At 42.3% G+C, this 25,117-nt stretch overlaps 1 protein-coding gene across 1 annotated transcript; it reads left to right on the top strand.

Annotated features, from left to right (window-relative positions):
- Nucleotides 1-3,696: 3,696 nt before the first annotated feature.
- Nucleotides 3,697-21,804, top strand: SNX3 (sorting nexin 3). The gene is made up of 4 exons (XM_075087406.1): nt 3,697-4,054; nt 17,024-17,119; nt 17,475-17,599; nt 21,127-21,804. Exons 1-4 carry the CDS (start codon nt 3,893-3,895, stop codon nt 21,230-21,232), a joined length of 489 nt encoding a protein of 162 aa, XP_074943507.1. The 5' UTR covers nt 3,697-3,892; the 3' UTR covers nt 21,233-21,804.
- The last annotated feature ends 3,313 nt before the right edge of the window (nt 21,805-25,117 follow it).

Genomic DNA, 25,117 nt, shown 5'->3' with positions numbered 1-25,117 from the left:
CTACATTCCTTATAAAGCCTCAGATTAATAAAGCTGCATAAATGTTCCCAAACTTACGGACTTACAGCCATTTTCACTATCTGTTTACAGCTTGCATTTCAGTCAGCTCAAACAGCTCCATGTGTTAGAAATTCATTGCACAGTTTTCCAGCTACATGGGCTCTATTCAGCATCTCAGAACAAGGAGTTCACAGTAGAAATTAATGCCATGTGGTGGTGGATGACATTTTAAACACTAAGGAATCTAGAACTGTGTACGAGAAGCATCCTTTGTTGAAATGGACAATACTGTGTAAAAAGAGAGAAGAGGAATTGAATGCAACAGTTAAATCTGAATATAAATATACCTATATAAACTGTGGATATTACAAATTTTATTTATAAGCTTAATATTTTTATCTGGCAGATAAATACACAATGCAGATATTCAAACACCGTGTTTCAAAGCACTGGCAGCTAATGCAGGGATCAGGAAGTCATTTTTCCACACAAAGCGTTGCACAACTAATTCAATGCCTTGTGGGTTTTGCCTTATCCTGAGTCAGCGTTCCCCACAGGTTTTGACAAAATATGCCTGTGATGACTAAAATGTGTTAACCTGGACACTTGCCAGAAGGCTGGAGAGTTCTAACCAGATAATGGAGAGATCTGGTTTCCTTTCCAGTTAAATGTGACTTTTTATTCTGAAAACAAACAAAAAATTACCTGAGAGGTATCACTATACCAAATTTAAGATTTAATCATCCATTAGTACCTGCTTCTGTCAGTTCATGTGATGAGACTCTGGCACCCATATTGCCACTTGAAGTTATGCCAGAAAATCTTTGTGTGATAGTTGAACAAGTAATGTATAGTAACAAATCCACGAGTACTTAATCTCTTGGTTGTTACTCTAAACGCTTGATTTCTTGCATCTAATCTTTGGACCTACAAACACAGCTGACCTCTCTCCCTCCAGATTTGAAATTTGGTCCAAAGTTCATGTCAGAAACAGAACTTTCTTTTCTGAATTTATGCTCACCTTCATCCTCAGAAAAGAACCTTTCTAGCAAGCAGAAATAACTGCAGATGGTGTAACTCCGGTCCCTTGGATCACAAAAAAACATTTGAAACACAATTCTAAATAAACAAATGCATTTTTCTGAGGGTTGGAAGAAAACAAGGAGGCTCACAGGACTCTGATTTTTCCCCCACCTTCACTCCTTCTCTTTGCCTCATTAGCCAGTGTGGCATGCATGCTTTCACGTGATGTAAGGGCGGGCTTGTCATGAAGCAGGGCATCTTCCCCTGTGTCTCCCAGGTCAGAGGATTTGTATTTGACCTCAGTTAAAAAAAAACAGAGATGGGAGACTTCACCGAACCACTGTTAGCTCCTTACTTGCCAACGCTGTTGACACATGAACACTAAAACCTTCGCTCGCTGCAGCTTGCCTCCATATGGCTCTCCACCACCAGTTATCTCTGTTAGGAAAAGCAGACAGAACGGTGGTGCTAAGATGGTATGCAGTGAGAAAAGCATTCAATTTAAGCCTCACTCTTAGTATTTACCCAGCGTGAGAATAAATTATATTCTTGTTTCATCATAGGCTCACCAACTTACCAAATGTACAGTATTAGGCACTTTTTTTGTTGTTTCTTTGGAATACATAATGAAATCAGGCTTGGCCAGGAGGCAGACAATATACTTAATACCAGTGTTCTGCCGTATTTTCACATTTGCAGTCAGATGTGGTAGCATAGGTTGTGTAACAAACAAAAGCCTATCCAGATGCGTGCATATGTAATCTCAGTAGAATTAATGAGTTTTTTCTTGCCTTGCTGCAAGACCAGTTTAATAACTAGTATAATTCAGGTAAGGCTCCCTTTCACTCCTACTTTCTAAAACACTGTCGGCTTAATTTCTGTTTATAATTATGAAGTGAATAGTTGGCAGCTATTAGCAGAAAGAAAGGAAGTAAGGAAGGTGCACTACTCGGGGAGAAATAATACTGGAGGAGTGATGAGCAGGCAATTCAGAGAGAAGTTACCAAGCAAACCACCTACAGCATACTGGTTATGTGGATGGGCTATTTCGGTACCTTGGGTTAATCTCTGCTTTCTGGTTATCTTTTTATTAACATAGACAACTGCTAACCAAACTTGCTGGATCTTAACTTTGAGTCTCTTGGATGTGATCTGTGGGCAGCCTGCCATTTTGCCTACTGCCTACACACAGATTTTAAGAAAAAATATAACAAGCTTTCCTACAGTCTCATTCTACCTGGATAGTAATGGAGCATCGCCAGGACTCTTTAATAAGGAAGGAAGGAAAATGATTTATGCATTTAATCATTAGAGGGGTACTGCTAACAGATATTAAAAAAAAAAATCTGGAAGACCTCTAAGATGATAGAGTCATTTAGAAATATTAGCCATGGGTTAACATTTCTGTTCACTGATGTCCTAGGTGCATCAAGAGGCTAAGCGTTCCACTTCTTTTGGTAACGTTTCCTACCTGTATTGTAAGACACCATCTACTTGAATCAGGTACTGAAGAATCAAAGACCTTCTGTCCTGGAAGGCAACAGTTGCATCAGCTCCCGTTCTTTCTCTCATTCTCTTTTTTTCTTTCTATCTCTCTCCAAGTTACTAAAACACCTTTTTATTATTATTATTTTGTAAATATGATTTTCCTTTCTTATCCTTTATGAGTGAAATGTGAACAAACTCTTGATCTTTGTAAGCTATGAGGATTATAAGATCTGGGCCAGTTGGTTATACTGCTATTCAATGTCTATCATTTGTGAAAATAATTTTTAAAGGCTTTAATGCTACTACAGACAACATTGCCACCTTGCTTGCAGCTTGGGTCAATGACCTAGACTTCATTTTCCATGCAGAGCTTTTTGTAGGCATCTCCTCCAGCCTCCATTTGTACCTGGCTGATTCCTTTTGCCTAACCTTTTGCATATACAGCATTCCCTCTCCAGTGTTTTCATCCTGGCTCCCACCATTCCATATCTTGATGACGGCATTGCCTTTTTCTCTGATCTTGATACGTAGAGTTTTGTTCATGTCCATCGACAATGCTGTTGCAAAAATAATTTCTTACTCTCTTACACCGAGATCTAGGGCATGTTTCTGGCTAACCTACCTGGTCTCCCCACCTGTAATAAACAGCAATCCTGCCTTTCTGCGCTCTTTCAGGGGGTGAAAAGTTGCAGCGGGGAGTAATGTGGCGTTACTGTCGTGTGCTGTTAAAACTTTCTTCTCTTTAAAAATAAATGGGTTAGATTGCTGCTGCGATGAGTGAATCGCATTGCGGCTGGCTGGCTGGCTGTCCGTCTGTGCTCCTGATCCCTGCCACGGCATCAGCAGCGGCCCCCGCCTCGGCCTTACCGAGGGCCGGGCCCGGGGTCGCCTGATGGCCGCACCGACCCCGACGCCGACCCCGCACGGGAGCTCCTTCCCCGGGCGAGATGAGGGAGCTCACCGCGGACCCCGAGGCGGGGGCACCCCTCGGGAAGACCTGCCGAACCCCACCGCTCGCACCCATCCCTCGCTCCCGCCTGCCTGCGGGCTGGCCGCAGCAACCAGCCCTCAGAGCCTCCGGCGCACGCTGGGACCTGTAGTTCGGCAGGCGGGCGGCCACGCCGGGCGTACCGAGCGGGGCGGCCCCCGAGGACTGCGTTGCCCAGCCTGCCTTGCGCGGGGGCGGCGGGTGCATCCGCTGGCGGCGGCGGCGGCGGCGGCGGCGGCGGCGTGGGTGCGCCGTGCCGGGCGGTCAGCTGGCGGCGGGGCGATAAGAGGGCGGGCGGCGCAGGGCGGCAGCGCTCGGTGCTCCCTCCTCTCTCCTCGGTCGCTTGCTCGCTCCTGCCGCGCTCCGGGGGCGGGGAAGGCGCCCTGCTCCGCCATGGCCGAGACGATCGCGGACACCCGCCGGCTGATCAGCAAGCCGCAGAACCTGAACGACGCTTACGGGCCGCCCAGCAACTTTCTAGAGATCGACGTGGGCAACCCGCAGACGGTGGGGGTGGGCCGCGGCCGCTTCACCACCTACGAGATCCGCGTCAAGGTGAGGGCACGGCCCGGCGGGGAGCGGCAGGGGGGCGCGGGGGCCTGCCCCGCTCCTGCTCACCGACGGGCCGCCCTGCCCCGGGCCGGTGGCTGGGGGCGCCCGGCGGGGTCCGCGCCCATCCCTCCGTGGCGGGGCCCGGCGCCTCAGGAGCAAACGTGAGGCGCGGGGGATGGGGGGGGGGGGGGGCGAACGCGGAGCCTGGTGTATCGGTGCTGGGCTCCGGCCGGCCCTCGTGTAACCGGGAGGGGTGTCCCATCCCCACCCCCGCTGGGGCCCGGGCCGGGGGGGGGGGCGGTGGCGGGCTGCCGCCGCCGGGTCCCTTCGGGGCCCGTGTCACCGCTAACGAGGGGGGCGCGGCGGGGGTGGCGATGGCTGAGCGGCGGCGGGCTTCTCCCGGGACGTGGCAGCAGGCCCCGGCTGCTCCAAGCGGCTGGAGCTGGGGACTCCGACGGTCTGGTGGCAGCTAGGGCATCGCGCCTCGGTTAAGGTGACCGAGGGACAAGTGCTTTTGTAGCACTGCTGGGCACAGCTGACGTCAAGACTGACGTGCTGCTGTCCTGTCAGCAATTGCTGGTCTGCCTTTAAGTAGAATAGGGCAAACTCTCAGCTGTCTGAGGTGTAGTAGCATGGGTGGATCTGCCCTGAGCAGGAGGGTCAGTTCAGGGTTCCAGCAGCCTCAAAACCCTCTGGAGAGAATGTGTAAACAAGTGTAGTGGGCACATGTGCTAGATCAAAGCTGGCTGAAGTGACAAGGTGAGTGTATATGGGGGAGAGCTTCCAGCCTTCTTTCGTACCTGAAATATAAATTGAGTGCCTGATAAACAGGGCTGTTTTTCACTATGTGCTACCAAATACTCTTTCTTAGTAGCGCTAGACTCTGTCCTAGCTGGAAGGGCTGTGTTCACTGACTTGTCCCAAAGGCTTAGTAGTGTAGAGCTTGAGAAAAAGCCATGTGAAGTCATTGCTATGTTCCCTGGTCTTTCTAGTTTCATAAACAGGGCCTGGAGGAGTGGACAGAAAAACATGATATCTACAGCGTTGTCCTTGCCTGGGGCTGGTAGGGGTTTGAGGCAGGGCACCCTTTTAATCTTTGCTGCCAGGGATAAGTTGCGTTGAGAAAGATGACCTCTTACAATATTATCTTTTTTGTAGCTTGTGGTTGAGTCCACTGCTTTGTATAGTTTTACTCTGTTACAGCTGATTGAACTTGGTCTGTTATTACAGGCAGTAAAAGAGGGCCAAGAGGCCTCGCTGATCCCCAGCACACATTCTCTGCAGTGCAAGTTCTTACACTGGCCACCATGGAGTGTACGTGCCTTCGTGGCAGGGAAGGCTTCAGCTGAGGGCTGCTGCCTTGGTTGTTAAAATTCTTCAGACAAGACTAAAACCCTCTGGGGGTTTTCTGGTATTAAAGGTCTAAGTTCTCAGCTTAGTGTAACTTTACTTAAAAAAGCAAAATGAACAGATTTGTAAAGCTACTAGGGAAGATACTACTTTAATTCTGATGCTCTTAAATTGTCATGTCCAGTAGCTGTTATCATGTTTCAGGATGTGTCCATAGGGCAGGAAGAATGAACTGAAACAATTTTAGTCTGTGTTTGGCCTCTGCATGAGGACAAACTAGAACTTGCCAATTTGTGTTGTATTACACTGCCCTTATCAGGACCCTAGCTGTCCACTTAGCAGAAAGATGTAACTCTACCTTGCTGGGAAGTATTTGTGCCTTAAGTTCCTGATAACTTTTCTTTCCATGAGACTGAGCATTTGAAATTGCTGGATCCAGGGACGATGATCAAAAGGGGCTTAGCCACGATACAGCCTTGGGAATGAGATCAAATTTGCTGGGATTAAAAAATAATTTTTCTTAAATCCCCAACTGAAGCTCTTCAGCAGAAAGGAAAGCAGGAAAACAGGTTTTGAGGCAGGTTACTCTTAGACCTTGTGCTGTTTGGGGTAGAAAATTCTGGATTCCTGTTGTAATGAAGGCCTAGAAGTGACTTGGAACAAACAGAAACTCTGATAGTACTGTGACCTTCCTCTGTTCTTCCTCCCACTCTGACTCCTGTATAAACATTGCTTCCTCCACCTTCCTTACTTGCATCTGTGCATGCCTGTATACAGGACTATCTCTTAGAATACGTGATCATTCCCTTTCCAGCTGTGCGCTACTGTACATATAGTGCATCAATGCATTTATAGCTGTCATGAACTGTAAAATTGAGTTTTCTGTCTATCCTGGAAGGCTACAGAGCAGGTAATACAAGTCATGCAGAATTATGTTCACTGTCTAAACTTGTATCAATTAACTGCTTCTCAGCAGAACACAGACCGTGTTGCAAGTTTCAGCATGGGAGAAGAGTTCAAACCTGAACTGCTGTAGTAATGTATTTCTGATAGGTAGGCCTTGTATGATAAGCTGATTGTTGGACCGTGGCAGACAGTATCCACCAGCTACCCTCTGGTTTGGCAAGTGCTTGTGGTCACAGAAAGTAGCAGCTGAGATTTGCAGTTTCCCCCAGCAGTGCTAGTAGCAGCAGCAGAACAAATCAGAGGAGGAGTGAGTTACCTGTGTCATATCTGGAAAGCTATGTCTTTAACTAGCATCAACATTAAAATGTGAAGTGGTGCAGAAATGGATGGCTTAACAGCTGCCAAATTCTGGTAAAAGCTATTGGATGGCCTTGTTATGGCTGCAGATCACACTAAGCCAGACAGAGGACAGCGTAAGAGAGGACACGGAGATTCAAGCTTGCATTGAAGCAATTAGACCTGTACCATTGTTGTGGTGTTTAAAAACTCAGTCCAAGGGTAATTCTGTCTTTATTGCTCTGTCTGAATCTCAAAGCTTAACTTTTTGGGGTAAGACTGAGCTTGCTAGCAGACTCTTGAACTGATGTCTGATAACTAATATCTTGTAAAACATACTTGTGTGAAATATTGCTTGCCAATAAAAGCTTTGGGGGAGCTCTGCTTTCTACTGGTGTTGCAGCTGAAGCATATCTGTTGCTTGGAAAGCAACAAGTAGAACAACCTCATGCTTTAGTTCTTGTGTTGCTCTAATCATCAACTTCTGATGGAAGTTGGAAAGCCTAATGGAGAACCCAAAAGTTTTGGGTAGACTGCTTAGTGTACTACTGGATAAGCAATTAATTTGTAGTTCGGTACTCAGGAAAGCTTTTCATAGCGTGTGTCTCTGCAGGTTAGCTGTGCATTGTGATAAATACATTTCACAAGCAGTTAAGCTCTCAGTGCTGCAGGTGGAACCTATATAGCGCTTCCAGAGTGGCAGCTTACTTCACAGATGGTCAGTTGGCCAAAGTATTGACTTTCTGAGCCTGAACTTGCATTAAATAACATTCTGTTCTTAGCAAACTGGACACGGTGATGGGGAAACCTTTCCCCTGTAACTACCATTATAAGGCACAAAACGCGGCAGTATGTCACTAGAGTGCAGCTTGGCAATGGAAGCTAAATATCTTGTTCAGTAATGGTAAATGATGGAAAATGCCATCCTGCAGTGCTAAAATAGGAAATTTGTGGGACATGTTCTTGACAGGCTACTTGAGAATTTGCTTTCCATCAGCAGTGTTAGGCAGTGTGTTTGTACCATTCTAAGGTATCCTTTGTGGTGAAGGCTTAGGGTGAGCTGAAAAGGAGAACAATGCAGTAGGGTATAAAGCTCCAAGCGCTTTTTCTAGTGAACTAAAACTTGATGAAGTAGTCATCTCATCTAAAGGTGTATAGATGATCCCAGTATGGTGACTGTGCAGTGGTTAAAACTTACCAGTCAACTAGACTGCCTGCTAAAGTAACACAACAAGTTATTTCATTGCCCTCTACCTCATGAAGCAGAGCGTGAACCAACGGTTAAGTTCTCTGTGTAAATATGTATATGCATATGCTGTTTCTTATGAGTCTTCACTAGCTGTTTACTCAGGAACCCTGACCAGAGTGGTGGTGGTTCCCTCCTACATGTTACACCCTTTTCAGGGCTTGTGGGTGGGCTTGTGCAGGTCAACATGCTTCAGCAAGAGCGTGCAAATACCTGTTACTGTTTATGGGCTGTAAGCCAGTCATCTCTCTGAATTCCAGGAAGCAAATGTAGAACAAATGACAGTTTTCATATTATCATCCTACAGCATGTCTGCAGTCCTCAATCCAGTTCCAGGTATCACTTGTATTCTCCTGTATTTGAGACATAATTTTCCTGGTAAGTGGGTCACCAGGAACACCTTTGCTCAAACAAATTCCATGCAACAGCTTCAGTTGCTAAATCCTTTAAGGAGACAAGCTTTACAAGTGAACTCTGATCCCAGCAATTGGTTACTTTGGAGCTGTACACCCACTGTAAAAGCAGTGCCATAAGAGATAAGCACATTGGTTAGAATAATGTCAAGGAAGCATGTGGCTATCCAGGAACTTGCTACATTTGGAAAAATATCCCTTTGTTAACACCACTTCATGTCTTATTTCTGTAAAAGTGACTTCTGTGCTGCCCATTTTTAGCAGGGTTTGTCACTTAGACTAAAAGATTAAATTATCTGTTTATGGTTAGTGACAACTTGCAGAGAAGTCATTAACAGTCAAACTGACAGACCTAAAATACCTGTTACAGGAGCTACTAGTCCAAGTAGTTAGAATTATATTTAGTCAAACCAAAGTTAAAAAAACCCTTTGTCGTCTTAATTCTGTTCTTTAATGTTGAATGGCCTGTTGCTTCTGATTGGTGTGATTTAAGTCGGCATTAAGGCACACCTTTAGCTTCTTGAGGTTCCACAGCTCAGTGGCTTGTCTTGAGGTGTAGAAAGGTAATGCCTTACTGCTGTGCTTCCAGGTGTTGTGAAATGCATCACTTGGGTGGTGCCAATGGTCTTTAAGGCCGCAGTCACCTTTCCTGTAACTTCTGCAGAATGATTTCTGTAGACCTGCAGAGGTTCTTGACTGCATAGGCCCAGTGTGGGGAAGGAAGTGAACGCACAGGCTGTGAAGTGCCTGCTGTGTTAAGAATAGTATTGCTCCCAAAGGATTGGGGAAGTATATCAAAGTACTGCTAAGTGTGAGCTGTTTTGAAAGTCTGTTCTCATATCAACCCATTTTTTTTTCAAAACCTAGCTTGGATAAAATATTTGCATTTTTGCATACTTATAATAGTCTGACTTGAGTGACTGATTTGAGTCTGAATTCTGTGATCAAATAAAGTCAGAGTAAGATGGTAAACAAACTGAAAGTGTAAATTGTTCAGAAGTACTTGTCTTATACCGTGGTTTTGCAAAGTGGCACTCTTGATCTGGTGAATGTATCTTTGAAATGTTCTGTCCTTGAATGGTACCATATTTCCTGTCCTTCATGTGTTTAGCAGCGTTTGAAGTTGCAGGCTCTTCTCCCACCATGAGAAGAATCAAATCTGCTGGTACATGTAGTTGACTTAAGCATTGTTCAGTTTTGTAGTCAGTGAAGCTTGTGGTGGAGTAATGACTAAACACTGACTCAGTGTGGATGTGTTCAGGAATGCATAATCAGCACTAATTCCCTTTTTCTACTACTGCAAATCTTGCATCACACTGCAAGTCTGCTTTAACTGTAGGTAATTAATCTTTTAATATCCTGTTCTAGACACTGCTACCAGTTAGATATTTTAAGACTCCTCTTCAAGGAATAAAAATGCGCTGATTGAGGAGACTTTGTTTTTCTGTTCTACAGCCCAGGTACTGTACCTTTACAAATATTAACTGTTCCCTTGAGCAATAATTCAGAAGAGGATAGCTGGAGGGCTAAGAACTTCCCAGGACGCTGACTAGGGAGACACAAGTGGAATGGTTTGGATGAAAAACCTCCAAAGCAGAGAGAGTGGATTTACAAGTCTATTGCATGTTTTAGCTCTGAGCAGCTGATTTTTCTGTAGAAGTTTTTGATTAAACTAGGTTCAAGAGCCTAGTCCAAAGGTACTGAACTAGTTTGGTGTTGACATCTGTTACCATGTAAATAAAATAACAAAGTCTCTGAATAGTGCTTCATGTTAGTATATTAATTTAACTGGTGACTTGGACTCTTCTTTTTTATTTCTGCACATACAATGTGGCCCTTGATTGTCATGTATCAAGAGTGCCCTCTAGTACAGTGATGAACAGACCAAATCAAACAGAACAATGACTTATCTTTGTAGGACAGATGGCTGGGATCCAGGTAGGCATGTGATGCTGGAGTATTTTGATACATCTTTATTTTTAGATGAGTTGCCAAAAAAGTGTTAGCTTGAACTTTAGAGCAGCACTCAGGTCTCTACTGTTTTTCATCTGGGAAAATAAATAATGCAGTACAGATTTATGAGCTTCTAACTGTAGGGGAAGTATTTTCTTTAAAGTTTTCTTCCATTGGTAATGCAAAGCCAGTTGCACTACTGGAGGCTGTTTTAGCAAGTATGTAATCTGAATGCCCTGTGGAGCTATAGCACTGAGTGAAGAGACTGAAGCTGCTGTAACTTTTTTGATGTGAGAAGGATGGAAAAACCCTAATGGTCTGGTCAAGGTAAAAACCCAGATATTTTACCAGCTGAAGACAGGTCCATGAAAATATTATTTCTGTGGCTGTTTCTTGAATCCAGTTCAACTTCTGTCATGGGAGGATCTTCTGGGGCATGTGACAGTGTAGTTTGTGTTGGCCACAAAGCCAATCTTGAAAGTATAAGCTAGTGTAAAATCCAGAAGAAAATGAAGCTGTATCTCAAGTGGTTTAAAGCTACCGCTATATCTAGAAATAAAGCTTTGGAGACTATTTCTATGGGCGTAAGCTGCAGCACCCCTTAAGTGTTAAGATGGGCTACAAGTTAATGAACAGGAGCTGTCGGCCTTTCTGTAGCTGTTAGGTGGCTACACAAGAAGGTGAATGTTACTGCTCCAATAAAACTGGAAATATGAAGATAATTATTTGCTACTTAGTATACTTCAATACTAGTTATTTATCTCATTCCTTGTGAGTTTGTGAAGTGTAGGGATACTGGGCTGTCTCCGGTTTGCAAAGCACATTAAAACTTCTGTTCCTGATAAACTGTCAGTTGCAGCAGTGCACTGCAATTTTGTCGGCCCCATTGGATCGTAGCTGGTAGATGTCAGCTAGTGATGCTAAACCATCAACTTAACGTGATCCCTCTTCAGTCATTCGCAATGAGAAAAGAATGGTAACCTTACAGTAGGCCAAACTAGAGCGTATGGCAGTTACACCTTGCAATTGTGTAAAGACAGCAATCCTTTCTCTTTAAAATGAATATTTGGTATTTCAAAGGAGGCTTTGGCTTGCTAACCCTGAAATAATTATCTAGAGTTACTAATTCTGTCTGGCTGTTGTAAAAACCTTTGCCTGAATGTGTCCTCCTTAAAGTGGGCTCCTGTTTTTACCCTTGGCTTCTGAGGATGCAACCTGAAGAACAAAGGATTACTAAACAATCTGTTTTTCTAGACTTACCCTGCTTTGAGCCTTTTGACTGTGGCATGCCATAATCCAGCTGTTCATGATGTTGGTGATCTCGATCAAGTGATGATAGATGCTGCTTGGCAAAAACCCAGACAACCCTATGCTAATTTCATGGAGCAGCTCAAGGCATTGGACTTGGCAAAGGTTAACTCTTGTCTAAAGACTTATTGTCTTTGTGGTTGTGTTGCTACTAGGATCTTACCGCCTTGGTCTTTAAGGTGGAAAACATCCTAGCTCCATGTCTCAGTACTGTAGAGCAGGAAGTTTTGTAGGTTTTGGTATAGGTTAAGTCAGCGTTGTATCCACCCAAGTTTTAAACGTATGGTCAGGTTTCAGTGTTCTATTACTTTAGATTATTTTCTTCTTGCATCTAATGTACCTTCAATAAACCTGGACACCAAGTGGATAAAAAGGGAGATAGAATTCTGCTTTGGTCAAAAGGACTGAAACTTAGAAGAATAACATCACCCTATCTGACCTTTTGCAGTGGGAAGAGAGTTTCTCCTTCAGTAAAGTCACAGCAAAAAGCTGAACTTCTAGCAACTGAAGTTTAGAGCATGTTTGCTGCCTTTCTTGCTTTTTATAATTGTAGGAAATGGGGAGGTAACTGCTTATGTCAAGTCAGGAAGGAAGCAAACCACTGGCAAGGTTTCTGCAATAACAGTGGACTACTGGAGCCATAAAGGGCAGCAGGCTCTTGAGTTAAGAAAACCATAATACTTTTTTATCCACCCTGAATGGTACTTACTGTAATACCCCAGAGCTCCCATTGGCTGACTGTAAATGTAGCCAAAGGGTGTAGTCCCTTGACAAAGATTACAGTTTATAATGAAGAGATAGTAAGAAGCTTGAATTTAGCTTCTGAGAGTCAAGGCCACAAACTTCTATCAGAAGTGAGCTGAGTGCTTTCTTTCACTCTATTTTAATGGAAATAGAGTTGTATCAAGGCTACTATAACCTACTTGAAAAGACAACATCAAAGTAGATGCTATGGCAACAGTGCAGCTTTATTCTCAGTCTATTAGGAGTGGGAGACATGGGCAATGCAGTGGTGCTGCTGAGCGCTACATTGGCAGATGAGGAAATTAATCAAATTTACCTCAAACTATCCTGGACAACTACAGCTGTGGAGTTTCTGCAGTTGTGGGGGTCGACTGGGGTGCAGTGACATTCAGAGCCAGTCTTGTGGAGTGTCAGCATGCTCTTTGAAGGAACCCAAATGCTATTTGCATTCAATTTATGTCTGGAGATAAATTTGTATTTGCAAGGCTTTTTCCACTCACTGGATAAATTAATTTAGTCTAGATAACAAAACACTTAATTACTTAGAATTATAAACGAATGTATTTTAAATAAAGTACTCTAGCTTTCTTCCTGAATTTATGGTAACTTGTAAACCAGTATGGCAGCATCGGAGAGCTGTGTATCTTAAGCTGAATGGACAGTATTGACTTGTACTCAGACTACTTGCATTCTGCCTGTGAAAGTCTTCTCACTTGGGTATATAAGCAATTTCTGGAATTCTAACTGGGCATAGCTTCAGGATTGACCATAGTAACAGCTATAAGACTTAATCTGGTTATCCAAGCTACTGTCTTAGGACTGTCATTTGCTTCTGAGGTGAATTGGGAACCTCCTGAGCTTGGCGTTGGATATGTTGAAGATGTTACAATAACATACATGTCCCTGAAGAAACATGCTTTCTGTGAATACAGGTTTTACCTTGAAATATATCAGCAGGTGACCACTGCTTCCCATTATCGGTTTGTTGAACACTAGCCAAGCTCTGTAGAAACTCATTTGGTGTCTGAGTGGAGGAATGCAGGAGAGCGACTAAAGGGTCTGGGTTTGTCACCTGCTGTTTAACTATGTAATTTAACTTGGCACCAGTTCTGACAATGTTTATTCCAGTGTATTGGCTTGTCCATTAACACACCCAGCAGAATACGGACTCTTAGTTTGACAGTAGTCACAGAAAGCCTAATGGGTATATACATGTAGTCTGATACAGAAACAGTGCTAGACAGAATCTGTCTTGTCTTAGCCCAAAACCCTAAGCATAGAAAGACGCTATGTGGGACTTCTGCAGAGCTGGTTTATTGGTCCTTCTGGAATAATGCTTTATCTGCAATTCTGACTAGTGACTTTTGATTGCCTCATCTTAGGGTAACACATAATCCTTTCAGGTTGAAGACTTGCATTCAAACTTCTAGGAGGCGTGATTTTGGAGTGGGAAGTTGTTGAAAATGCTTTTGATAAAAATGAGACTAATTATTACACTGTAGAAGAAAAAATTGCTGCAGGAATTATGCTAAATTTATGAGAGGAGTGAGCTATGCTCCAGGGGCTGTGCCAAACCGGGTCATGAGTTTTATGACAGACTTAGCAGATCAGCGGGCCAGAAAACAGACACTATAATGTTGAGCGAGTGTGGGGAGGTATGTTTGTAAAAATGAAACTAGCCTGACTTCACGTTTTGTGCTTCAGTCTCATCTCTGTTCAAGCAGGCAAACAAAGCACCAACAGTGTTCAGAATAGCTACTGGCACCTCAGTGACTAAACAAAGATAATGCTCAACATAAACTGTGAAGCTGAGAGTAACTTTGATATGCTGTATGGTCTTGAAATGACACATCAATAGAAATTGAAAGTTTCTGTTGACACCTTAGCGTTGTCTGCTTCTACCAAATTCTTGCTCAGTGATAGCCCATGGTTCAGCAGCTGTCTGGCTTGCTTAATGAGAAACATATCTCCATGGTAGATGGAGGCAGTAGGACATGCAGAAACCTTTCCCTCTGAAGGAAAAGTGGTCTGCTCAAACAGGGTAATAATCCTGAGTGAAAAAGGCACATAAAGTAACTTCAGGTATGAATATATCCTGACTTAAAAATAGGGACCCAAGATGTAAATATGTTAAGCAGTATAAAACAGGACTCTAACTTTTTTTAAATAGATCCTTTCTAACAGCTGTATATATGAAGAACACTGCTCTATCAGTACTAATTTCTGGAGGGAGGAGAGTTGCTGCAGTTTCTAGGTTTTAAGGAATATGAGGTTTAGAAGTTGATCTCAACAGATAGCTCTAAGTCATATCTAGACCAAAGGATGGGGATGCGCACTTTCTATTAGCATGTAGTTGTCAACTTGTGACTAGTAAGCCACTTAATTTAATGGGAGCGTTCTAGCATACACTTCAGTTTGAACATTTCCAGTGCTTATGATGAAAATTGGAGAAGATTTTTTAACTTGAAGGGAAAACAAGTACTCTTAACTGTCTTTATCTCCAACTTCCTAGCTGGGCTAGCACATCAAAAATTCAAGAGAATGTAGAAGGTAAAATGAGCTCAGTTGGCACTTCTATCCCCACATTGTACCTGTAAGCCTGATATGTTCTTTAGAGATTAGCTTTATAGACTTTGTGCCCAGAAGCATGAAAAGAGTTCCTGGAGACCTGGGAACTCATGGTTTTTTAGCTGCTTTTATTCAGTTCTAATCCCTCTTGTAAGTAACTTGAGAGGAGAATGGAATTTTTTTTGCAGGTGAGAGCCTATATGTTAAATATTGTAAAGGACTTCCTACCCAAGACACTGACAAAGAGTTAATGTTGTAATGTGGAAGGCTGAACTTGATTAAACAGCCAATAGCTGAAATAAGAGAAAAATAATCCAATACTTCACTTCTGGGAATCTCCTTCATGCACTCTGGGGAACCTAGCTTTATTCGTTCTTGAGTAGAGTATTCTTATCCTCAAGACGAGAGTGTTTGTTTATAAAGCCTGACTTCTGACATAATAGTCTTAAGTGCAATTTTTTTATTAGTCATTAGTACAATCAACAATGTCTTACCTGGGAAGGAGAGCTTGAATACTCCATAAACAAATACTAAACATTTAGCAATAAGAGATTTCATAACAAAATACTGTTCTGTACTTTATCATCTGTAAATTATGAACTAAATACCATAATGTGAAAGTACACAACTAACTTCTCAAGTACTTTTGGACTGTGACAGCCAAAAACTTGTTATTGGCTGGCAGTAATATCATGGCCTGTAGTCATAGGCCTGCCTAATGCAGGAAAGTATCTCTGCAATTAAGCCTGCTTTGAGCAGCCAAACGTATCACACACAATGACAGCTGGAGCATAACAGCCTATAAATTACATTGTACAGGGATATCCACTCAAACTGGGACCAGAAGCTGAGTGAGATGGCTTACAACTTAAAAAATAAAACAACCAAAAACAGAAGGCACTAGCTGAGGATGACTGCTGTGCTTCTGCCAACAGGAAGAGTGAGGATAACTGTAGTCCCATGTGAACATCAGCTTCCTAGGGTGCTCCTCGAGGGTCATCTTTCAAGGTGTATTAGACAGTGAATGTGCAGTCTGACAACAGTAAACTTTATTCCATTAGCACTGGTTATGTATGGCAAGTAGATGCTTTTAGTAGGTCATAACTCCTACCAACATTTTTGTAACACTAGCCAGTTTGCCACCTCAAAGACATTTAAGCTTCAGATTGTGATCTTGGAGCTTTCCATTCTGGAAGTGTCATTAGGAGGGTGCTCTCTTGATGTGTACTCTTAAAATAATGTGTGAGTTGGATTACAGCAATGGGATAACCCTGCATCCCAAGGATGAATAGAAGTAATACAGGCTCTTACACAAGTTAGTGTAAGGACACCTATCAAAATGCTTATGTATTTAACATGATCTTGTGCAGCTTTGTAGCCTGGCTCCCGTCTGATGTCTCTTTCAAGGGTGTTAGAGTTGGGTGCTGACTCCTAGCCTTGTTCAGGAAAGTTCTGCCTTATGAAGCTCTGCTTGGCTTAACTTTGTCACAAAACAGTCTGATCTCATCAGCACTGAATGTTGTGTTGCATCTCAGCCTTGCTGGCTTCTCTGGAGCTATAAAAACTTGGCAGCTTGTGCTAGCAAATCTTCAGCTTCATCTGTCTTAAATGGTGGATTCGCTATAGGACTTCTGATTTTGCTTTTGAAGATATTGGAGGCCACGTTGTATCAGGTAGCAGAAAAGTACAGGAAGCTTGCTTAATGTCCTGTGCTGGTACCTCAAACACTCCCTTGAATGAAATAAGAGGAGCCTGCATGGACGGATTAAGATGACTTCCTCCCCTCCTTTCCTGCTCTGATTTTATGTGTATTGGCATTGGGAATCCAGCACCTGAGACAGCAAGAATAGAAGATGCTTGTGCAACCTTTGAAACGTCTCCTCAAGTGACCAGTAAATCTGCTATTCTGCTAGGTGATATGGTGGCAAAATACCAGTGATTAGGATGCCATATAAATGAGACCCACAGTTAAGCAGTTTAAGGCACAGCTTACTCATGTAGCTTACAGAAATAGAGATAAAGCTCTTGAGTATTTTTCAGTACTGTTGCTGTTGCTGAAGTGGAACTAGTTTGTAACAGCCTGATTCTTGCTTCTGCTTCTCAAAACTTCTAATTTGTCTAATCAGTAGCTTATGTTCTTGTTTTCAGACAAATCTACCTATTTTCAAATTGAAAGAATCGACAGTCAGAAGAAGATACAGTGACTTTGAATGGCTAAGGAATGAACTAGAAAGAGAAAGCAAGGTGGGTAAAATGAAAGGTACATACAAAGAGTAGTGATGCTGAAATGTTGTCATTATGTTATAAAGCATATATATTATAGAGCAGATATAATGGTTGAAAATGTCCAGAACTAAACCACTGTCTTTCATCAAGTCTCGGTTGTACAATGCTAGAGGCTGTTTAATGGTTTTGAGTTAATTCAGAGTTAAACTACATTAATTCAACTTATCTCTATGGCAGATACTGTTCTTCTCTGGTCATGTTTTATTACTTCACTGGGGAAATGATTCAGTTGCATCCTTTAGGAGGAAGATGTAGCACAGGAGGAATATAAACTTACAGGTGGCACTTAAGGACACTTTTCTAAATCTTTCAGGTTGTGGTACCACCTCTACCAGGAAAAGCTCTTCTCCGTCAGCTCCCCTTCCGAGGAGATGATGGCATATTTGATGATTCCTTTATAGAGGAAAGGAAGCAGGCTCTTGAACAATTCATAAACAAGTAAGTGTTGGGTATAGTTATCTGGAGAGAGACCCAGAACTCAGCTCCAGAAAATTGAATTAAAGCTGCTAATCCCCTAGCTGCACTAGGTTCAGAATAGTAACTTTCCCGTAATTTTGCAGTAGGACACACGAATGTTGCTCATTCAGTGTTTAGTTTGGGTATCTTAATGCTTACCTGAACAGCTGAAATGAATGTTAGTGTTGTTGTTAATTTATGCAAATTACTACCAAAATCATAGCATTCAAAATAGTTCTACTTTTCATTTCCGAAAAGGTATCCTCCATTGGGTGAACAATGGAGCTTACAATGGACTTAAGCAGTTTACTTTGATTGCAGATGTGCGGTATTATCAGCTTGTGTAATGATGCATATTTTCTCTAATCATCATGAGAATCTTTCTGAAGTGTAAAAACACTACCTGAGGTATGCACATGTATAGTTTGAATTAGACACTTTGGGTTTTGTTCACTGCCATTCAAAAGGTGAGCAGAAATTACAGTGAAGTCTTATGATTATTTTTCTAACATCTGACACTGCTAACTGCTCTCCATTTAGTGACCTGAAGAGCTACTTTAATCTTTTTAACAATGTGGATCTAAACAGTGAGTAAGAAGGAATACTGTCAGTTAACCAGCTAGTTAACTTCTGGTCTCCGGAGCTAACGCTGTTCAGACCAACTGGATTTGGGACTGCTCCCTTTAAAAGTTCAAGCTTGTCAGTTCCACTAGTATTTTAATTTTGTTCAATAGGAATGCTGTTTAACAGGGATAGAGGATGTCTGAGTTAAGCCAGAACTTCATCTGCCCATCAGTTATTGTTAGTCAGTTCAGGCATGTGGCTTGGAGTTGCAAGTGACTAGTTCACTAGAACTGTCCGTCTTGTGCAAGTAAGCTAAGTGCAACTGTAAAAAAGTCTCTCTTTTTTTCCACATCGTTGCTTGTTAGCTCAATTCAGAGGTATTGCTAATGGTTCTGAGCAGGTAAAATGCTTCAGAATGCTCTTTCCTGTGTTCAAATACAAGTGGAATGAATTTCCAAGGCATCTAACTTTTCATTTACACTACATGAAGGCAGGTGTGATTATAGTAAGATAGAATGTGTTTTTCTTTAAGGCTGCACAATCAAGGTAGTCATGACTGTGAAGTACAACTTTTATCCATGCAGGCTTGGGACTCTACACTAAATGTGGAAGAAGTGCACTTACTGAAAGTTCTGTATGCTGAATCTAGCAATATGTGGCAGAAGGCGGCTGTTTATGTGTTGAGGTAGCTGACAGTAAAACAGTCATCTTAACTGGAATCTCTGAAAAACTCAGTATAGTTGATGGAAATGGAGTGGCTAGTTTACTGGTATCACTTGTTCAGTCCTACAGCAAGTAATACATGGGTTTTGTGGAAGCGTAAAGCTTCTTGGTCAATTTTTCTTCCGTTGAAACATAAAAGCAGGCTGTTAATGTAGATATTGATGTAGTGGCAGGCTTGAGTACAGCTGGAACAAGATTCTTCAGGCAGAATTCTAGCTGTTCAGTGTCATCAATTTATTCTAATGGCATGGCCAACTCATCAAGCAGGTATTACTAATGAAGGTTTTGAACCATGTAGAAGCTTTAGGACTTCTACAAAGTACTCTGAGTACTAGTGAAATTAGTCCTGAGGTTAGTTTGTGTAATATAGTCACATTACTGCATTCTCAAAGCTGGTCTCTGCTCCTAGAATAAAGAGCCCCTCAGATAACTGATATCACTGTATCCAGAAAAGGTCTTAATGCACCAATGCCGGTTCTTGATATCCAGGATGATGTTGAGAAGTTTTGTCCCTGTAGATGTAAAATCAAGGAGGACTGAATCACAGCAGCGCAGCTTGCTTGAGTTCAGCTCTCTTGGGCCAGTTTGCTGGCACCACTGTCATACTACCTACAATGACATTCACAGGGGTAGCTATGTTGCAACACACTTGTCTGCCTGAACCTCCCTTTGGGATACATGAAAATTTTTGAAGTAGTAGCTGCTCTGTGTAAGAGCCACCTTAGAAAAGAGTATGGAGGGAAAAGCCAATGCAGAGTGAGGTATTCATGTGAAACCAAGAGCTGAATCTGAAAGATCAGATCTAGTCTTGCAATTCAGCCACCCATTTGCAAGCCTTCCTGAAAGGGAGAAGTAATATGCTGCTGCCCCTTCATCTTCTCCTGTATATCTTTCTCTTGAAGCTCAAGGCCAGCAGCTCCAGTCTGATGGGGGTGAGAAACTAGTTATCCAGACTGCCTTCCTTGTGAACTAGTGCTTGAGACTGCTGTCCATTTACTAGAACCTGTCCAGATTGATAGATTCAAGTGCAGTTATAAAACCTATCAATGCTGAACAGGAGAGCTCAGCTTCCTTATTAGCAGATACCCTCAATGACAAGTGAGTAGTGACAGGTGAATCTGTCCTGTGGTGAAGTAAGCACTATAGATACATTCGGAAAAGATGCACGAAAGTGCTTAGAAGTACTGATGCTGAGCCACTGGTGTTGACTATGCATTACGTGTGTTCAGCTATATAGCTTCCATTTAGAGTATAAATGTTCTGACAGATATGGAGGCCATGAGGCTGATGCAAGCTGTCCTACGGAGGATAGCAGGCTTCCTCTCAAAGGAAGAAGCCTGTCTTGATTGACCAAACTGAATGTAACTTCAAAACAAACTGCTTTAGTTTTCCATACTCATAAGTGACCAACTTCCAGGAATTCTGATTCTCTTGGATTTTTACCTACGCAGAAGCCTGCATGCTATTTTAAGGGTTTAAATGCAATACCTTGTGGCTTTCTTCCAAGCTTGGGAGTGTCTTATAATTGAATTTCAGCTCCTTTACTGTTTAAAGGATGGTGGCTCAGTCTATATGTAGAACAAAACTAAATCTACAGTAGAGGTGCTTATCTCTTCTAGAAAAGACAAGCTCTGTGCCTCCCAGGTTTCATATCTAAAGACATCTGCGACTAACAGAATGGCCAGTACCTTCTGGCTGTGCATCGGTGCTGCTTGTATGTGCTAGGAATAGTGACCATGGTAAGTCAGTGCTTTAAGCAGTGTCAGACCCTTCAGAAGACCTTTGCACCCCCTGGTGGACTAAGTCTTTAACTTTGCCTGGGCTAACTACTATTGACTAGACTAAGAACTAAGGGGTTAAGCTGCCTTTAGAAAGGTGTTCTGTGCCAAAGGTATCAAGACCTGCAAAAATCCCCTTGGCTTGCTTAATTCTGAACATCCTAGCATTAGGAAATATATAGTCCCCTCAATTTCAGGTGACAGATGATGTCATAACATACTTCCAGATGATCAGAGGTAGCTCAGAGTTCCTATGGACTAACTTCATCTGGGGAAGAATGACAAATCTTGCTGCCAGATATTATTCTGGTCACCAACAGTGAACTGGAAGTGGAATCTATGGCTAAGGCAGAACCATAGGTTATTAGTATAAAACCTTGCTCGGCTGCCTACTGCAAGTAGACTCGATTTGTTAGCACTAATGCTTGTTTTTTTCTTCTCCAGGGTTGCAGGCCACCCCCTGGCACAGAATGAGCGCTGTCTTCACATGTTCTTACAAGATGAAGTAATAGACAAAAACTACACACCATCCAAAATAAGACATACTTGAGCTCTGAAACCATCTTCTCAACATTAGTGGTTCTTATGCTTGGTTTTAAGAGGTTGTAGTTTGTCTTAGCATGCTGAGGATAAACAGGCACAACGTCTCCACTAACATCAATACACTGCTTGGTCTTTGTATATGCTTTATAGCATTACAGAACTCACTTGTCTTCTAGCTAAATCCCTCTGAATCGTTGATTTAAGAGTATTATACTATGAGACCATCCACTCCTTGCAATGTCTCACAAACCTTTCCACTCTTATTTGCAATGACTTAACAATGTTTACTGACTTGGCCTTACTTGAACTTGCACAGTTGTAGTGTCACGTGTTCACCTGTATTAGACTGAACTGCTATGCTGTTTCTGAGGTAGTAATCTGTCTGAACTTCTGTAGAAAGACTGCTTTATTTCTGATACTCTGTGAGAAACACTTAGCAACTGTCTTCGAGCTTGTAAAACACTTTATACTGAAGTAATGAGGGAATTATCTTTATATTCTGTAAGAGGAAAAAATCAGATTTATATACTAAGGTAACTTGTCTAAAGTTTTGAAATAAAAGTGAAAATGCACTTCAAATGTTGTCACTCTTGACCTTGAGTGTGGTGTATCTCATGCTTTGAGAAGCAGGGACTTGACTATACTAAGTGAACTGGTGTTTCAGCCTTGCTGTGATGCTCTTCTGTTATGTAGTCTTGTGTTACTTACAACCAGCACTAAATACCTTAGATGCTGGCACACTCTGCTCAAGTGTTGAAGAACATACAAAGGTATTGAAGGCTGTTCCTGTGTTGTGGAGCCAAAGCTGAAACCCCATTCATGGTAGGCAGTCAACAGATCTGTGGCTTCAATATGTTTGGGAAAAGAGTACCTTTCTACTTAGCCTGAGAAGCTTCAACTAGCAAGTGAAAATTATACCGTCCTACAGAGATAGGGATGTTGACATAACCTATAATACATCAGAGCTTTGGTCCTAGATTAATGTAGTTCTGCCCTACAAATACAGTTAGGGACACGAAGTCATACAAGCCTGCTATAAGATGTGATCATAGACCACTTCCCTGAACATTAAAGGAAGGGGAAGCTGTAGTATTGTGCTTGTATGACCGCTGGTGAAATGCAGGTTGATGCCTGAGCTGCAGTCCACAAGCAACACTGCTGAAGTTGTCTTTCTCACTAGAAGCATCTATGGCTGGAGAAGCTTACTTAGTGTTTCCAAATGTGATGTGGGCGTTACCTATCCAGATGCTCTTCAAAATAGGTTCAAGACCATTCTAGTAGCAATCTGATCCAGTGTATTGTGCTATTTGGTAACAGTATGTGTTGGTGTAGGCTTGGCTCTGCTCTTTTCCCTTACAATACTTAGACCTGTCAAGAACATCCTGCAAAGTTCTTAGTTAAAGGAAACTAGTACCATTAACCTATTTTATGGAAATCTAGATGTAAAAGATTGAACTGACAAAACAGTGGTGGCTGTAGTACTAGCTAAACCGAATAGTTAGATGCTCAAATTATTTTTCTTTCCCCATCATACTTAACAAAGACTGTGCTGAACCTCCAACAGTCCTATTCATGGAACCAGGGACCAAAACTGACAGAGCCCACTTGCAGCCTAGAGCTGTCTAGCTTTTCAAGGAGTTTCTGATAATGTAAAATCAATTCTAAAATTCCCCATGCTTGTTGAATCACACTGAGAAGTTGAGTTACTCTTGGAAATGGGGAAAGAAGGACTAAATGTACATGAAGTTCTATTATTTAGTTTTAGATACAGAGTAAGGTGTTCATTCTTTTTTTTCTTGAATGTTCTTTTTTGAGAGAAGCTTCTTTCAGAAATCAGAGTAAATGCCCCATCTTATCCCTAAAAGGTGATGACACAATCTCTAGCATCTGCTGTGGAATTAAGCTGAAGAGGGAAAAGCTGTATGCCTCATGTTGAAGTATTCCTGTTTCTGAAGTGAGGACTTTAGAGTGTTAACCTCGTGAGGTGACAGGACACCTGCTCAGGACTCTGGGATTTCAGCTGGCCTTCAAGGCTAACTGGAGACACTAATTCTAGTGTAGCATAACTGGTTCTGCTTCTGTGCAACCTGCAGTACTGGGAGGAAGACATGGTCTGAGATGAGCTGCGCCTAAACCACAGAGATCTGGGCATTGTTCCCAGCTTGTGAGTCTGCTCTGCAGCTGGGCTGGGTCCTGCAGGTAAGAGGATGAGATATGGGTGTGCACCTGCTGCCCTGCTTGCTTTGCAACTGGGAGAAAGCCAGTATAATTTGTCACATCCTCTAGTCTGGGTGATCTAGGGACTGGGACTAGGGCATGCTGCGGAGTGCGGTTGCATTGGGGCATGCATGCAGTTCGTGTTTACTGCTGCTCTGGGGCAGCAGCATGAATCTTACTGAAATGAGTATTCTGTCATGGGTTCTGCACAGCAGTGGGTTCAACTTCTTTAGATCAGAAACTGAATTGTCAAAGAATGGAGAGACACAGTCGATTTTCTGCCCTGTTCAGTTCTTTTTAGTGTAGAGAGCAGTAAATGCTTGATGATTATTACAGGTGCAGTAAGAACACTTCATAAAGTGTTTGTTGGTTACTTTCTAAGAATGTGCTGTGCCCTGTGGTAAACGCATTCTGAAGTGCTCCATGCTAGTCTGTATAGAAGATGCTTCAAAGTCCTGTTGTCCGTGCTTTGTCTCCTGTCTTTTATCAAAAGAATCATCTTGTATACTTTATGGTCTGGCTGTCTTGGAAGGGCAGAACGTGAGACCTAGCAAACTGCACAAATGGAAGAGAAATGAGGTGAAAACTGAGATGCATGAGATTGTTGTGCTTGGAGTCAATGGAGCTAGGACTTCACTTGTGATCTGTATTCCTTGACACTGAAAACCAATAAGCCATTGATATCTGCTGTACGTTTCCACCTGTCATCTTAGTGTGCATGGCTCTTCGGTCATTCATTGCCCTATGAACAATATGTTATATTTCCCTTCTCCTATTGCCAACTCATTCCTGTGCATTGGGAGTTGCCTACCTCTTTCATTGGTGTGATTACACAATTGGACAGCTTAATAAAACCTCAGAATATTTTTAATTGAAGCAGTGTTTTTGTACTCATCACCCTTTGTTAGCTGCACAATTCACCAATATTAAAAATTGTAATAACGTGAAATGGAAGACACATACCAGGTTAGATGCTGATCCATTTAGTATTGTGTCCTAGAAGAAGCTCTGTGTCAGCTCCTTGAGAAGGAAACTTCACAGCAGGTGTATATTTGAACTGTAGAAAATAGCTCTGTGCAGGACCTCACGGTCCTTCACCCCAAGGCAGGATCACCTAAGCTATTCCTTAAATGTTTGTCTAACCTGTTCTAAAAAACCTCTGATGATGGAGACTCCACAGCATCCAAGGCAGTCCCTTTTAGTAGAGAGAATATTTCTGTTCCCTGGTAAGTAGGGTACAGTGGAAGAAACTAATCCAGAAATAGAAGGACAAGCATTAAAAGAAGAGTGGAAAGTAATTTAAATTCAATATATTTTTATTCTTTGTAAATACAATGAGTACAACTTTTTAACTTCACGAATCAGTTAATCCACTTTGTACAGGAAAAGTTTTACTCATTCTATGATAGTCCAAGTGCTGATTTTTCTCAGTGCTAGTTCCTAATAACAAAACAAATTTTGAAAAGTACAGCAGCTATCTTTAAATGGTTTTTTTCCTACATTTTTTTCATACATCAAATAAGCAGCTTATAACATTTTTGTGTGTGAGAGGGTGTAGGCAAACAAGGCTTCAAAATTAGAACCTGGAGTTTTCTAAAAAGGCATTGGAGACTTTTGGAAATTGTTAGCATTGTATCAGTCAACAACCTTTATTTCTTTGAAATAAAATTCCTTC

The sequence above is a fragment of the Phalacrocorax aristotelis genome, chromosome 3, assembly GCF_949628215.1.
Source record: "Phalacrocorax aristotelis chromosome 3, bGulAri2.1, whole genome shotgun sequence".
NCBI lineage: Eukaryota > Metazoa > Chordata > Aves > Suliformes > Phalacrocoracidae > Phalacrocorax > Phalacrocorax aristotelis.
The sequence above is the reverse complement of the archived record's forward strand: the minus strand, read 5'-3'. Positions and strand labels throughout refer to the sequence as shown.

Bases quoted from the DNA above. Each gene is read 5' to 3' on its own strand.
- SNX3 (XM_075087406.1), top strand. From the start codon at position 3,893: ATGGCCGAGACGATCGCGGACACCCGCCGGCTGATCAGCAAGCCGCAG. The intron at 17,120-17,474 runs GTGGGTAAAATG...TAAATCTTTCAG, and splicing joins AACTAGAAAGAGAAAGCAAG to GTTGTGGTACCACCTCTACC. The intron at 17,600-21,126 runs GTAAGTGTTGGG...TTTCTTCTCCAG, and splicing joins CTTGAACAATTCATAAACAA to GGTTGCAGGCCACCCCCTGG.